General features: G+C 33.0%; 1 protein-coding gene across 1 annotated transcript; it reads right to left on the bottom strand.

The window, feature by feature from the left end:
* Positions 1-710: 710 nt before the first annotated feature.
* Positions 711-14,717, bottom strand: LOC128990844 (cytochrome P450 4g15-like). Its single transcript, XM_054413458.1, has 12 exons — positions 14,632-14,717; positions 8,409-8,623; positions 7,867-7,973; positions 6,868-7,141; positions 6,336-6,405; positions 5,743-5,869; positions 5,113-5,317; positions 4,077-4,186; positions 3,372-3,440; positions 2,880-3,048; positions 1,853-2,038; positions 711-983 (listed from the first exon to the last, which is right to left on the bottom strand). The coding sequence occupies exons 2-12, from the start codon at positions 8,620-8,622 to the stop codon at positions 790-792; spliced, it is 1,725 nt and encodes a 574-aa protein (XP_054269433.1). The 5' UTR covers position 8,623; positions 14,632-14,717; the 3' UTR covers positions 711-789.

Genomic DNA, 14,717 nt, shown 5'->3' with positions numbered 1-14,717 from the left:
TGTTAAGTGTAAATACATTGAATACTTCAAATTAAATCTATTTATCATATTATTTATATTATCAAATTAAATTAATTAAATACTTCAAGTGACACTTCATTTTGGAGCGTTTACAAAAACTCAAAGAATGGTGAAAACCAGAGTTCGCTATCTCTTGTCTATCCAAAATTGTTGCTCCGTCAAATGTATTGAAAGTCTACACTTCAAAAAGATAAGAAACAATCTATGTACTGTAATGGTAATATTGGCTACTTATTTTAGATATATCTTTAACTACCGGTACTTTTAATTTAACCTGTGTGGAAAGTAACCTTAATTTTAGTTATATGTACCTGCGTAAGGTTTATTTGTAAGGCATTCGGGTTGCCTTAAAACTTTCAGATAATCTACGTTGTTTTCACTAAGCGAAATACACACACACATAAAAGTGACTTTTCTCAAATCTTCAGTAGTCCCAAAGTGTGATAGGCGAAGGCAGGTGCCACCCTTAAAATAATAGATGAAACTCTATAGCAAATAGGTAGGCCTAGTTCCTTTGACTTACAGAGAATCAACTGAAGAACAGGAAAACCACTGAAAAAGTCCCTAACTTGTTTCACAATAGTTTGATGAGATTTCCCCCAACAAAAAGTATTTTGTTGCCTTTTTTCTAAGTTTCTACTATAATCCTAAACTCACAATGCAAAGACTGTCAGGAGAAACAAAACGTGTTTTAGTAACAGAATATTTTACTGTTCAATAACGAACACTAACAGAATAAATACAGGTGTTTGGTTTGTGCTGGTAAGCCTAAGCGGTCAGCTCGGTGGCTGAGGAGGGCACCCTCTTACGGGGCTCCAGTTTGATGTTGAAGCCATCCGTCCTCTTCAGGATGATGTCGGCTTGCAGCTTCCAGTCAGCCATTGGCTTGCCTCCAGCCACTCGGAAGTTCCTCATGATTGTAGACAGAATAACCTTCAGCTTCAACATCGCGTACTTGCGACCTGTTACATTGAGTTTGTAAATGTGTATTGGGAAATGTAACACTAAGAATGTTTGAATGTGGGCCATGACTAGCTATGGTTCATGCTTATTTAACTAAACCATTAAAGTAATTTTTAAGAAACAATCCAATTTATCAGAAATTAGAAAGCTCAAATTTTAGAAGTTTCAAAAAGTAGACTATCCCCACTTTTGACTTTTTGTATGAATTAGTCAAACTGGAATTGTAGCATTTGAAATGTGGTTATTTAAGTATTTTGATTCCTACAAGTAATATTATTCTATCACATTGAAATTACACTAAATGAAATCCATTACTAAAACTGCTATGATTTATAATGGCTTTACTTATAATGAGGAGCACGGGGTTGTTTTTACCCATTCTAATACCCATTCAGATACCACTAATGAATTGATAATTATATTTTGAGGTTCCAAAACTCAATTTATGCAGAAATAATGCCTTGTTTGTAAAGTATTTTACCATATAGTTTTTGATATTTTAAATCATAATCTTACAAAAGTAACCTACAAGTTAAGTTGCTGATATATATATAGTTTTTAAAAATAATATATTTCAGTCAGAGGATTAGCTTCCTTGGTCAAACTAGAATGTCTAATCTGACTCTTCAGAAGACAGCCACATTATTGAAAATGGTGGATGTTTCGGATGAATTGCAGCAACCCATCCTCAGGGCAAGCTACAATTTAACTGAATTGTGTTGAATGAACACATAGATGTTGAAGCACATCTGAAACATCAGCTAATATCTTTGCCTGTTCAATGATGCAATAATTTCCCTAAAAACAAGACTTTTGACTCTTAACAGTATATTAACATTTTTTTAGAATTATCCAACAGATTACGCACCGACACAGCTACGGGGTCCAGCACTGAAAGGGATGAAGGAGTAGTAGTGCCTGCTGGCCGACTTCTCTGGGAGGAAGTTGTCTGGGTTGAACTCATCAGGGTTGGGGTAGATATCAGGGCGGCGGTGGAGCTTGAAAGTACCTATGATCACAGTCGTGTGGGTGGGAACCACCAAGTCGCTTGAGGCTGCAATCACGAAGGCATTTGTGAAATGCTTTACTGAGTGTGTATATTATACATTTTCAGAGAGGAGTCTACCGGTAGGCCTACCTATTTGAGTTTTAAAATAGCTTTGTTTTATAACTTAATCCGTTAGTCTACTATGTATCATTGAGCAACTAACTGTGGTATTTTATATAGTAAACTATACAAATATAGTAGAGTCTCAATTTTCCAGCTTTTAGTATTATTAAATACTGAATGAGGGGAATCTTTGCTGTTCTTGAATGTATTATAAAGATAAATGAATGATTGCTCTCTATTCTTACTTACTCTTCTTTTTGGGCTTTGGCGGCCAGAAAAGTTCAATCAACCATAATACTGAAGGTAGTTAAAAACTTTTTACCCAAGTTTAAACAGGTTTTGGGTCTAATGTATCTTATTGTGTAACATGTAATGACTTTTTTGACATTTTGACATTTTTACATTAATTTGTTATACTCAGAGTAAATCTTATCTTTCTCTTTTTGACTCCACCATACAAAGTGTAAGTGTGAGTTTCATCATTGAAGTGTTTATATAGTCAATGGTTTCATATACTCAATCTGGAAATTTCAACACAATTTTTTTTAAACAACTATTTGTAGTAGCATTTAATTGATTTTTTCTTTACTAGGCTGTTGTAAAAAAAACTTAGCGTGTGTAGTACCACAATGTATTTACCATAAAGTTGTATACATAATGTAAATATAAACATGTCATACTCTGTGTCGGTTGTACCAGTAGAGTCGGCGGCCTATGGGGCCTTAATGGGGGGGGGGGGGAATAAAGAAAAACTTTTTCAACAAGGAAATAGCAAGGCTGTTACCCAGTGGCAGATCCTGCATGATCTCTCGTGCGATGACTGGCACAGGCGGGAACATGCGGAGAGTCTCCATGATGCAACGTTCCAAGTACTTCATCTCCAGTGTGTCCTGGAAACTGCACGGTCTGTCTGAGTCACCGAAGATCTCGTCGATCTCTTGGATGACTTTGTCCTGTAAGATACACCAGAGTAAGCAAATTGTGAAGAGAAGGTTTTACGTTAGATAGTATAAGCCAGATTTTGCTATTGTGTGAGTCAAAACCAAAGTAGAAGTGTTTTTCATGTTTTTTTTTAGCTGTCTTTACTAACACACAGTAATATGGGTACAGTAATATGTGGGACGTGAATTTAAAAAATAATTGTGAAAATCTACAGACCAGAAATGAACATTGTGTATTGTTCTAATTTCAACGAGTAACTTACACTTTATAACCTTATAAAATATAGCAGATTCTTTCTTATAACGTAAAAAATTAATTTTTAATAAAACTTTACCTGGATGTCAGGTCTAGCAGCCATGACACACAGGAAGAAACTGCTTCCTGCCGCAGTTGTGTCATGTCCCTGGAAATAAAATAATGTCATTTAAATGAAACAAAAACATTTGAAGTGAATTATGTGAAATTTTGCAGTAGTTAAACACAAAAATATACTTTCTGGTAATAATTTTTAGAAAAGATTCATTTTTTAAGCCATCACTGTTGGGAGAAAACTTTGAAATTCTGTCAGTAAAATGATGAATAACTGACCTATGAGAGGAAATGAGTGTTTGAGATAGGTTTCATGTTGGTAATACTGATTATGAAACTGCTGTGATTGTAGAAAAATTACAACTGTTATTAATTTTATTTATTCCTTTGGAAATTTAGGAAGGGGCAAAAAATATTATATAAAAACATAAATATACCTTTCCCATTATAAAATGTCAAATTCTCAAAACCGATTCATTTAATTCCGTGTTATGAGGGTACTTTGTACTATTAAAAATTAGAGATTCCTAGATAATTTACAGGGAATCAAATAAAGGAACTGAATGTTTGATTGTGTATTATTAATACACTGTTCTACATAAGATTTTCCTCCCACTCTTGCATCTACACATGCAAGTCAAGTGAGTATCTATTGTCTTATGTATTGTATAGTTTAAAACATTTTTAATTATAAACTTACGACTAGCCACACTATATAAGAACAAAATACCTCAAACATGATGGTGTCTACTTGTTCCTTAATTTCGTCGTCAGTGAGTACTACTCCATTTTGGGCACATTCAATCATGAAATCCAGGAATGCGGAGCGCTTCTTCTCACCTAAGAAGTTGAAATTCACAATTTTGTAATCCCTTTTAGAACATTGACCAAAAATTTAAATTTGCAAGGAAGTTTTATGTAGTTATTTTTATCTCTAGGGCGTAAAGAGGCTCTTTTTGAACCGAGCTCAAGTTTTACAGTTGAGGCGAAGCCGAGGTTGTTATATGCCTATAATATTTGGAATAATAAGCAAGGGCTGATTGAAAAAATACTTTTTGTCCGAACGATGAACTATATTTTTCGTCGTATTGAAACATTTATTGACAAAATATGTTAAAAAATTTAAATTCTTTTCATGTAAAGATTATTTTTCAAACGACTCCCAACATGTTTTAAATTTTGTTAATGCAAATAAGCAGCTGTTAAGTACCGGTAAGTGATTCAATATTTATTCCATTACCATTGTATTAGTGTACATTACAACTTACTATTGATATGTTGAACCAGTCGAACTATTGACAAGAATGCAAAAATTTTAATAGGTTACAATCAATTAAATAAATCGATAAATGATTCCGAAACATGGGATTGCTGACAATCAATGTTTACAACTGTTATTTGTTTACAAAAGCTGACTTTTACTCCCTATGGACAAAAAGGATTCTTCTTTTTTTTACTAGCACAGTTTTTTTTTACGGGTGTTCAATGTCTTGTAAAATGTTCTACTGTTATATAAATTCAAATTTATTTAAACAATTGACATCTTACTACACATTGTAGTCTGTTGTAGAACAAAGTATAATATTACATAAAAAGTTTACAAGTTGGTTTAAACCTAATTGTGATTAGTGTTATAAAGGTGGATTGATTTTCCAAATTGAATTTCTTCCAAAATTGCTGAATTGAAAGAAACACTAACTAGTTTGAATGAAATTGAAGTTATAAAAAGATAAAAATTACTATTCTTTTGATCTTTTTCAACTTACCAACATCATTGTCATCAACATCAAGATCATCCTTGAGCCCTGCAGCCTGTCCAAAAGAGAACTTAGCTTCGCTGGGGGCCTTGGATGCTTTCTGTTTAGCCTCTTTTAACTTCTCTTCATCTTGTGCTATCAATTTTTCCAAGGAAGATTTTTCTAGAATGGACTTCTTAGTGTTCAAATGTTCTTCCTTCTTCCTCTTCAATACCTAAAGAAATACATGACAATAACACTATTTTGTATATGCATTAATTTATTCACTTTATTTTAATTTGTGAGAATTAGATTTGAGCTCAATAGATATAAGGGATTGAGAGAAGAAATGAGCTATTTTTATCTAAAACACAACATTGCAAACAAATGCTAATTATTGTTAACAAATATTGTAACCTTACATTTAGATTTACCAAAGTTAATTTAAGTAATGTCACAATTTTCATAGCAGAAAAGTATAACTATGCACGTTAACTGTATTCCAAACTTATTGTGCATGATTCCAATTTTCAAAACGCTTACTTGTTTTAATTTAACGTATTATAATGTAATAATTATTTGTAAATAATCAAAATATTTCAAACCTTGAAGTTTTAATTGACTTCAGATACATAATATAACAGGTAAAATGTTATTTACCTTCTTTGTCAAGCTGTGGATGGTGTCAAGCAGTTGAACTTGGTCTTTTCCGTATTTTGTCAGCTGGAATAGGAATTCTGGTCTCAACCATACCTTGGTCTGCCTCAAATGCAGGATATTACACATCCTATAAAAGATTCAAACATTAAGTGATGGAATATGTTTATCTCCTTTCATAAATAAGGTGTTGTGAACTGATATTGTACCTCCAATTTTTAGACGAATTATATTATTAAGATGTTGAATAGAATTTTACATGCAGATTTTCTCAAATACGGTATGTAAAAGGTTGTGTAAATAAATTAGGTACTTAGGTAATTATTTCCCTAAATTTGTATATCTGAGATTAATGTTGGGATACAGTACAGGTAGTACATTTAATAAAAATTACACTAAAAGAGCAAACCTCAGTAAAAAATAGTCTATCAGTTAGAAGTTCACGATCTTGAATCAAGTTCAATTTTTATGTTAAAATGTAGATTTGTGTGATGAAACTACTATGGGTTGGATTGGAATCAATTTAAAATTTTGTAATATTGTACATACAGCAAGTAATTACAATCCTAAACCATGTATGAGTTTGTTACCCTTACTTCATCACAGCCATAGCGTACTCAAATCCACTCTTGTCTTGTGTTTTCTTGCTGACTCCCATAGCAGTTTCTGTAATCAATTGAAAATGTTAAGTAAATTATGTATATACACACACAAAATCAAAGTAACCAAATATTTTAAACAACAAAGTATGAATACATGAATGGACAGTAATTTACTGGTGCAGGTGGAGTGGAGTCGTTAGTTTGAAGACAAACTAGTTGTGATGTTAATTATTGGTATGGTTATTGACTGCAGATGTACAACAAATTAATCAGAAGCTACAATCATGGTTAAATATTTAAAAATTTCTTAAGGTAGATTAAGAACATTTCAACTTGAATATTGAGGTTTGGCCTTAACCAAGCAGTTTGATAGGAGAAGCCCAGAGTTACAAGATTAATTTCAACAATATTGCTCACTAGCTTATGAAACGGGTTAGACCATTGTTTTCTCCTAAAAGTTTTAATATTTTAAATGCAAAATGGTGCTGACTTAAAACAAACATAAAAGGTCCTGAAGAAAACTTACCTAACAAGATCTCAACAGTACACTCGCTCATATAGTCGTGGCAGTCAAACTCCTTGCCGTTGAGGTCTCTAAGTTTCTGGACAACGTCTCGGCTGTTGGTGTTAAAAAGGTCCAGGAAGGACTTGAGCACGTTCAAGTGAAAGGTCGGGGCAATCAGCTTACGATGGGCTCTCCATTTCTCCCCTGTGGAGATGAGAAGTCCGTTTCCAAGCCAGGGCTTGAAGAATTTGTACTCGACACTCTTGTCGATGTGGACAGTGCTTCCAAGGATCAGCTGTGGATCAAATTTTGAGAAATGTCATCTGCCTGGGAGGAAATTAATAGTTATTTGTGTAACTAGTTTGCAAAGTGGCACTTTGCTGCGCATGAATGAAACGGTTGCGCACGAGCCGTAGGTGAGTGTGGAAAGTTTCTCAAGTGCTGCAAAGGCAAGTGCCGAAAAAATATAATGTGTAACGTGAGTGTAAAGTTACACTCACGTTACACATTATATTTTTTCTACAGTTACTACAAAGCATATAAATAATTAGTCTATCAAACACTATACAACACGTTTTTGGATTATGTTAAATCCAAGTGTTGAACAAAATGGGAAACGCTGCACCAGCTGATCGTAGTCAAAGTATCTTGCCAACTTATTTTCAAGCGTACACGTATTATGTGCCTAATAAAAGCATGCTGTTTTGTGTTGTTTGATTGGAATATTGGAGTGCGACAAAAGTAAAATGAGTGGCGCAAAACTAAGTAAATGCAGCAATTAGCTACATTGGGTACTATAATCAGTGCAAGGAAGCCCACTTTGACAGGTTACTGTAGGACAAACCTTTTTTAAGGTTCATTGTTTTCATTTATTTCATTTCATTGGTTTTCATGTCCAGACTATCAAGGTCATTGCTAAAACCAATTTTTGATCTCTAGTCTAAATACAAAACTGTGACGAAGCACTTTTAATACTTGGATGTATCCTTGTGAAAAATACTTAAATACAAAATGGCTTACCTCAATATCACGAGGGTCTGTAAGGAAGACGAAGAGCCTGGGACCAACCCACAACCTAGCGATGCTTTCGTATTCAAAACTCCTTGAGTAAAGTTTCTGGAACACCCCTAAAATAGGTAGACACGAAACAATTATTTTCTGTAAATGTTAAATTATATTCGCTGAAACTTAAGTGCCATATTCAACATGAATAACATGCAGTGACTTCAGAATCCTATAAATTCTTTTGTTTAGCTCAAATTACAGAGAATCGTAATGAAGATAAATGGTTGATTGTATAACACCATCTTAAGCTTCTCAGCTTTAACATAACACAAGAGTTAGACCCTGATCTGTTTACATTGTTGCAAATCTGACAGTGTCATTTAATTGAAGTTTAATGAGAACTTTTTTGATCAGCTACTGGCCTCTAGCAATTTACTTTTAACTTATTAAACAAAAATAATTTTTTTAAAGTTAATTACTCCATGTACTTTCCAAAAACTAAATTTTTTTCAATATAATAAATCGTCATATTGTTTATTGTTATGAACCGTGCTTACTGTGGTTGGAGGCTCCGATGAACTCAAGTGCGTTGCCGAACACCGGCAATGCAGGAGGACCTGGGATCTTGTTACCCAACTCGTACATGTGCCTGTTGCTGATACGGTGGTAGACATACCACAGCATCAATGTGGGGATGAGGAGGTAGAAGAACATGGCTGTGGAAGACACCACAGGCACCTCCTCGGAGGCGGAGGCTACTATGGACTCCATTCTGCAACAACCAATCGACAGCCAAGATTAGAAGAAGGAGAGTTACAAGTTTGTTTGACTAGATTTTTTGTTTGTACTTTCTGAAATGTCAACTGAAAATCACTAAAACTGTTTCAACTTTTGTTGATCAACTAACAAAAAAGATAAATCATGTTTGGAAATGTGACTGAGAGAACTCGAATCACTTAGCTGGGTAGTTACATGGTTACAGTTCTAAACGTCTTACAAAAACCTACTAATACTTTTCTAACCAAATAAACCCTAAGTGCATATTAAAATAAAATAGGCCTAGTAGTTTACTCAACGATATCGCGTAAAGATAGTGTTAACGACACGTAATTTAAGGTACGAGCCTTGGCGAATGTCGTTAAGACTATTTACCTAACCCGCCATGTTAAACTTCCCTCTCCCAAGCGTGATGTATACAACTTCTTTAGTTCACGAGTGAAGTAAAGTTTCAAAAACTCACTGAAGTAATGAAACCCATTTATAGCTATTTACATTACAAGTGTAGTAAGAGCGTTTTTACATCACACAGGTGGATGTTGTGCAACGAGCGGAAGCGAGTTGCATAATTCTCCTAAGTAATGTAAACAAGCTCCTTCATTTACAAACAAAAGCTAGGTTAGGAAAATTCTTCAAAGCATAACAATAAAATTCAAGCGCACAGCTGATTTCTAGCGTTAAACGTTAGCTCAATAGAGGTATATTTTTTTTAAGTTAAGCACTCGATGTTATTTAAATGGGTTTCATTACCTCACCGAGGGAGTTTTTTCAACTTTACATCACTCGTGAAGGAAAAAAGTTGTATACATCACGCTTGGGATAGGGAAGTTTAACATGGTGGGTTAGGTAAAATAACATTGAGTGCTTAAAAAAACTTAAAAAAAATATACCTCTATGGAGCCAATGACGTTCAACGCTAGAAATCAGCTGTGCGCTTGATTTTTATTGTTATGCTTAGTATTTTCCTAAAGCTGGGTTTTCCTAGGTGCGGAAGCGGAGAGCGGAGAGAGGAACGCAGAGAGCGGAAAAGAGATTAACATGGTGTTCCGCTCTCCTTCTAGGAAAACAGTAACATTAAATTACCTAAGACAAGTGGTAATTTATTTATTAGTGGTATTTATTTGCTCTCCGCGTTCCTCTCTCCGCGCAAAGAACTACTGTTAGAAGATGAGTGAAATGGATATTGAAAAATATTGTACGTTAAACGTTACGCAAGAGCTTGTTTAGGCTACATCACTTAGGTGAATTATGCAACTCGTTTCCGCTCGTTGCACAACATTCACATGCGTGATGTAAAAACGCTCTTACTACACTTGTAAGGTAAATAGCTATTAAAATTGTACACTACTTTATCTACGAAAGTTTTTTTTAACACTAATAAGTTTTTTTTTCAACACTAATCGCAACTCTCAAACTCAATAATTAAATTGACACGAACAGCTGATTAGTTGAAGTTCGATTCATTATAATTTTACTTCTTCTCTCTCAATCCTTGAACATCATTGGCCCGTTACCCCCGTGTTGTTATGAGTAAAACTATGCTGTGTTGAAAGTAAATAATGTTGTTATGTGAAACTTTTCGATTCTTAGAACTGAACTGAAACGGCTAGTTTAAAAAACGGTCGTGGGTAAAGTTAGTTTAGTCAATACCAATGCACCCAAACCAACATTAAAAACACATAAAAAATATTTCAGATTTTACAATGGAATGTATTGCATTTGGGGCTCTAATAGAATAAATTTGAGGGGGAGAATAATATAATGTTAGGTTAAGTATTAAGTCGGCCTACACATCCGTACTTTATCTCAGTTTTGCTGCTTATATTCAGAGGGTAATGAGCGCTGAATGCCATTTTTACTTTACCGTGATTACCTCTTTTTAATCATGAAAAATATATCTATAACGGGGCCTAGTTTTTTCAAATTCATTGCTATATGAATTGTTGTCTTTTCACATTATTCAATTTCGTACTGTACCGGCTCACCCCTTGCTTTGCTGGATACGTTCCACGCATAGATCTGTAGTCTATGTGGACGGGCAAATGCAAGGTTAAAAGAGGTCGCCAACCACTTAAAAAATATATAAAAAATAGACTAATGATCTTTTACAGATCGAGAAACGACTCCAGGTGTTGTATCGTAACTAAATAGAAATAAATTAAATTCATTGTAATTTTTATGTCAAGGTACAAGAACTAATAAATTTGTGTGCAAACGAATTGTAATGCACAATTGTTGTGGTAATAATAAACTTTTCAAGGCGTATTGTAAAAGTCTCACTTTATTCAATAGTGACTCGGTAAATTACGTCAGCTATATTTATGTATAGGTTATATATGTATATATATATAACCTATATTTATATTAGCTATATTTACTATGCACACAATAGCATTTTAACTAGCTACTGTACCTTTGACGTAATTTGTTATTGTTTACTTATATATTTCCTATCCCAAAACAGAAATTTAGAATCGTTAGATGATTAAATTCTTCGCTGAAAATACAAAAATGATAAGCGTCAATTAGATAACGACAAAATGATGAAAACAAACAACAATCTAGGATTAAAGATATCACAGCCAACGATCGGTTTAATAAGATTTCTGGAAGTCGTCGTATCAGTGATTTATTTAGTTTACAAAAGCGTTGGGAAGTTTGTCAGTATTTTGCTGTTGAATGAAAACATAAATATTTCGTACAGTTCACGTCAAAATGTTAACTTAGTAGCCTACTTGTAGTAGGTATGTGAAAACTATACAGAACAGAGGCGATGTATTACGAAAACTGTCTATTTTACAATTGTTCAATTTCGATATGTTTAAAAATAAAAACTTCACCAATATTTTTGAATTTTTATTTTCATGAGAGCTTTACAGCTATGCTGGCTGGCATAGACACATCACAAAACTGGTTATGTTTATGTTTATGTTTTTGTAAACATAAACATAACCCTCAGTTTTGTGACGTGTTTGATCATAGACAAAAAGAATTAAATATACACAGTCAGCTGTGCTGCGGTTACCATAGGTTCTGGCGCACACCGCTGGGAGCAACATTTAGTTACGGCCACGCGCTCCAAAATAACTGAGGCTCCGAGCGGTGTGCGCCAGAACCTATGGTAACCACAGCCTTTCTATACTCTGGTGATGCCATATGAGTTTGGACTTAACTACAACACACAGACAGATAAAGTTAGATAAGACTCGTTTCGGATTTAACTCATTGAAAATTCACTTTTACGTATAACACTAATCCATAAGTACACATCTACATTGATCAGCATAATCGTAGTGAATACGTAATGAAATAAACGTGTAAATAAAAATTATCTTTTTTTAAGTCAACGTGTTTGTGTTTGATATATCTTTACTTACTTATATATTTTTTTAAATCACCAACTTAGTTTGAAACGCTTAATACTTTTCAGAAATTGCGACCATACAAAGTAAGCATTTTAAGCCAAGTATGAATGGAGATGAGTGTAGGATGAGTGGCGCGATAAAACACACAAGAGCCTTAAAAAACGTTACTTAATTTGATTTAAGATTACTAATTTAACTACACAGTCTTACACAATCAAATTACCTGAAATTGTGTAATATAACCAAACCGCAACAGTAATCTAACAAAATCGTCAACCAATCATTGAAGACTGGAAATTTTCGATTCGGTTCTAGACAAAGCTAAGATGCAAATAATTTCAAGTGAATTGAAATAAAATTTGAATATTCATCGACCGGAAGGACGGGTGGCCGTGACCACTCGGTACAATAACTCCTCGTCGACGAACACATGACCGACGATTGTTTCTCACGTTTCTATTCCATAAATGATGAAACTTCGTTGAATACTTATGAGAAACTGTGTCTCAACATTTACAAACAAAATGTCTAAGCTGTTGTGTCGTTGTTTTTTCTGCCAACGGATAGTAAATAACTGCTAAGAACAGTAATCTCACACAGAGATGAGACTTGTTGTATTTGTTTTGTTTTCTTATTCACGATAATTAATACTACTATCCATAGCCAGACTGACTGTATATGCTGTATTTTCATCTGGAAATACTTATCCCCATCAAAATTACTTGAGTTATTTGAATTTACAAAGATTCATACGAAATTCTAAATCTTGGTCGATGTTGTTTAATTGAAATAATTTTCTTAGGCCTACTTATTCAATTAAGGACAACAAATATAATATTATTTTTTAACTATTTAATTTAATTTATGTTTTAAAAACAATTTCAACATTTTATGACCATTATATATTGATATTGAAACGCACATACTTTATAAAATTAAAACGTCTTGTAAAATGAAATCGAAGATTTACCATTTAAAACTATGACATTTTCTTCGGTTTTGGTACTTTGCAATAACAATGATTACGATTGCCTCCGTCACTTTTTAATATTTTGCACTTCATGGAGGTTTGGAGGAAAGATGCTATCATGGAGTGAGTAGGTTATGAGTTTAAGAGAGGGTTTATTTAAATTTGATTATTTAGTATTCTAATGGTTCTGTAAGTATGCAATACAGCGTAGTACAGTATATACTAATGTGTAACAGAGTTAAATGGAGCTCTTAGTTATTTGTCGTCGATTTCAAACAATAAATTGTGCACTAAGTTTTGAGAAAGATTAATTATGTCAATGGACCAAGAATATATACAATTTAATACTTGCCAATCTATAGACATTTTACACATGTCACAATTTTATAATAATATTAACTAGAGGTCATCCAGTGGTCGAAAACTCTACCGAAAATATGTAATGTACAGACTACTCTATTTTCATCCCACACTGTAAATAAAACATGTGATTGGAATTTCTTCCATTTGTTTTGATTTTGTGTTTATTGTTATTTCGTCACCAGCTTGGCAACCCATAAGACCCATGTTAATTTTTCAACATTTTAAATTCATTTTGTGTGCCTATTTTTGAGACTATTTTAATTTATAAAGGGATTCTGCAGATCTACAGGAAAATATCTTTTGAACAATATGCATTCTTTTTTTCCTGCGATGTACACAAGCTGAGAGAAAAAGATTTAACGAAACATGCTTGCCTATTAATATGTAGATAAACAATATCCTTTCAATGGACAAAAGAACATGGCATTAAATAAAATAAAATTTTAAATGTTTTAAACGTCGAGATATAACGCCTAAAAACATTCTAAAGCTGAACCTAAAAATAATATATAGGAAGAAAGTGCAGATTAAAAAGTTTAAAATAAATTAGTTCGAAAGTTTTATAACTGCATGACGCGTTGTATATTTAAATATTTAAACTGGGAAATTATATTCGGCATTTTTTACCAATTAAATCATGAAAATTAAAAGAAAATGATTACTACTATACTTTTAACGGTAAAATTTTATAAAAATATAAAACCATCTCCATACAACGTTTAATCGACCATATAATATGACTCTCAACTTTAAAATAAGTTTGAAAGACTCAGTTAATAATCAAAAATAGGCTATTAGGCTAACACAAAACTTGACATTGAACATTAATTTTTCTTTCCTTTAGAATACACTAAACTTGACTTTGTATAGCATACATACTATGTGTACTATAACATCTTAATCAGAATAAAGTTTTAATTTATTGATGAAAAGTAACTAAATCATATCTTAAATTAAGATATTTTTAGTGGATACTATTAACAATGCTAAATCAAAATTACCCAAACCGATTAAATATTTATTATATTCACATTTTATTATAAAAATGAACCCGGAATTAACGTTATATTCTACCTAATTTTCGCTACATTGATCAAATCAACTAATATTAAGGTATGTAGTTTCAGTGGCAACCTATAAATTAACAACTTTTTGTAAATTAACTGTGGATAAAATGTATTTATTTCATAACAGATTTTTATTATAATTTACTTATTCATTTGTTTATTTCGGTATCGTATACACGTTTTGTCATACAGAATATAAATATAAATTGAGATAAGTAAGTAAAGTAAGTACATTTACCTGTCAACTGTATTCCAAAAGCACAGAGTGCGGACTGAGCAGGTAGGATGGCAGACTCAGTTTATATACCTCCTCTGATATCACTG

This window comes from Macrosteles quadrilineatus, unplaced genomic scaffold (assembly GCF_028750875.1).
Source record: "Macrosteles quadrilineatus isolate MER2022 unplaced genomic scaffold, UCM_ALF_1.0 Scaffold_3__2_contigs__length_128488019, whole genome shotgun sequence".
Lineage (NCBI taxonomy): Eukaryota > Metazoa > Arthropoda > Insecta > Hemiptera > Cicadellidae > Macrosteles > Macrosteles quadrilineatus.
The sequence above is the reverse complement of the archived record's forward strand: the minus strand, read 5'-3'. Positions and strand labels throughout refer to the sequence as shown.

What these genes read in the sequence shown, in the direction of transcription:
- LOC128990844 (XM_054413458.1), bottom strand. Translation starts at nt 8,622, where the DNA reads ATGGAGTCCATAGTAGCCTCCGCCTCCGAGGAGGTGCCTGTGGTGTCT. An exon ending in TACTGTTGAGATCTTGTTAG is followed by an intron (nt 6,406 to 6,867) that starts GTAAGTTTTCTT and finishes AATTGATTACAG; the next exon opens with AAACTGCTATGGGAGTCAGC. An exon ending in TAGACACCATCATGTTTGAG is followed by an intron (nt 3,441 to 4,076) that starts GTATTTTGTTCT and finishes TTTTATTTCCAG; the next exon opens with GGACATGACACAACTGCGGC.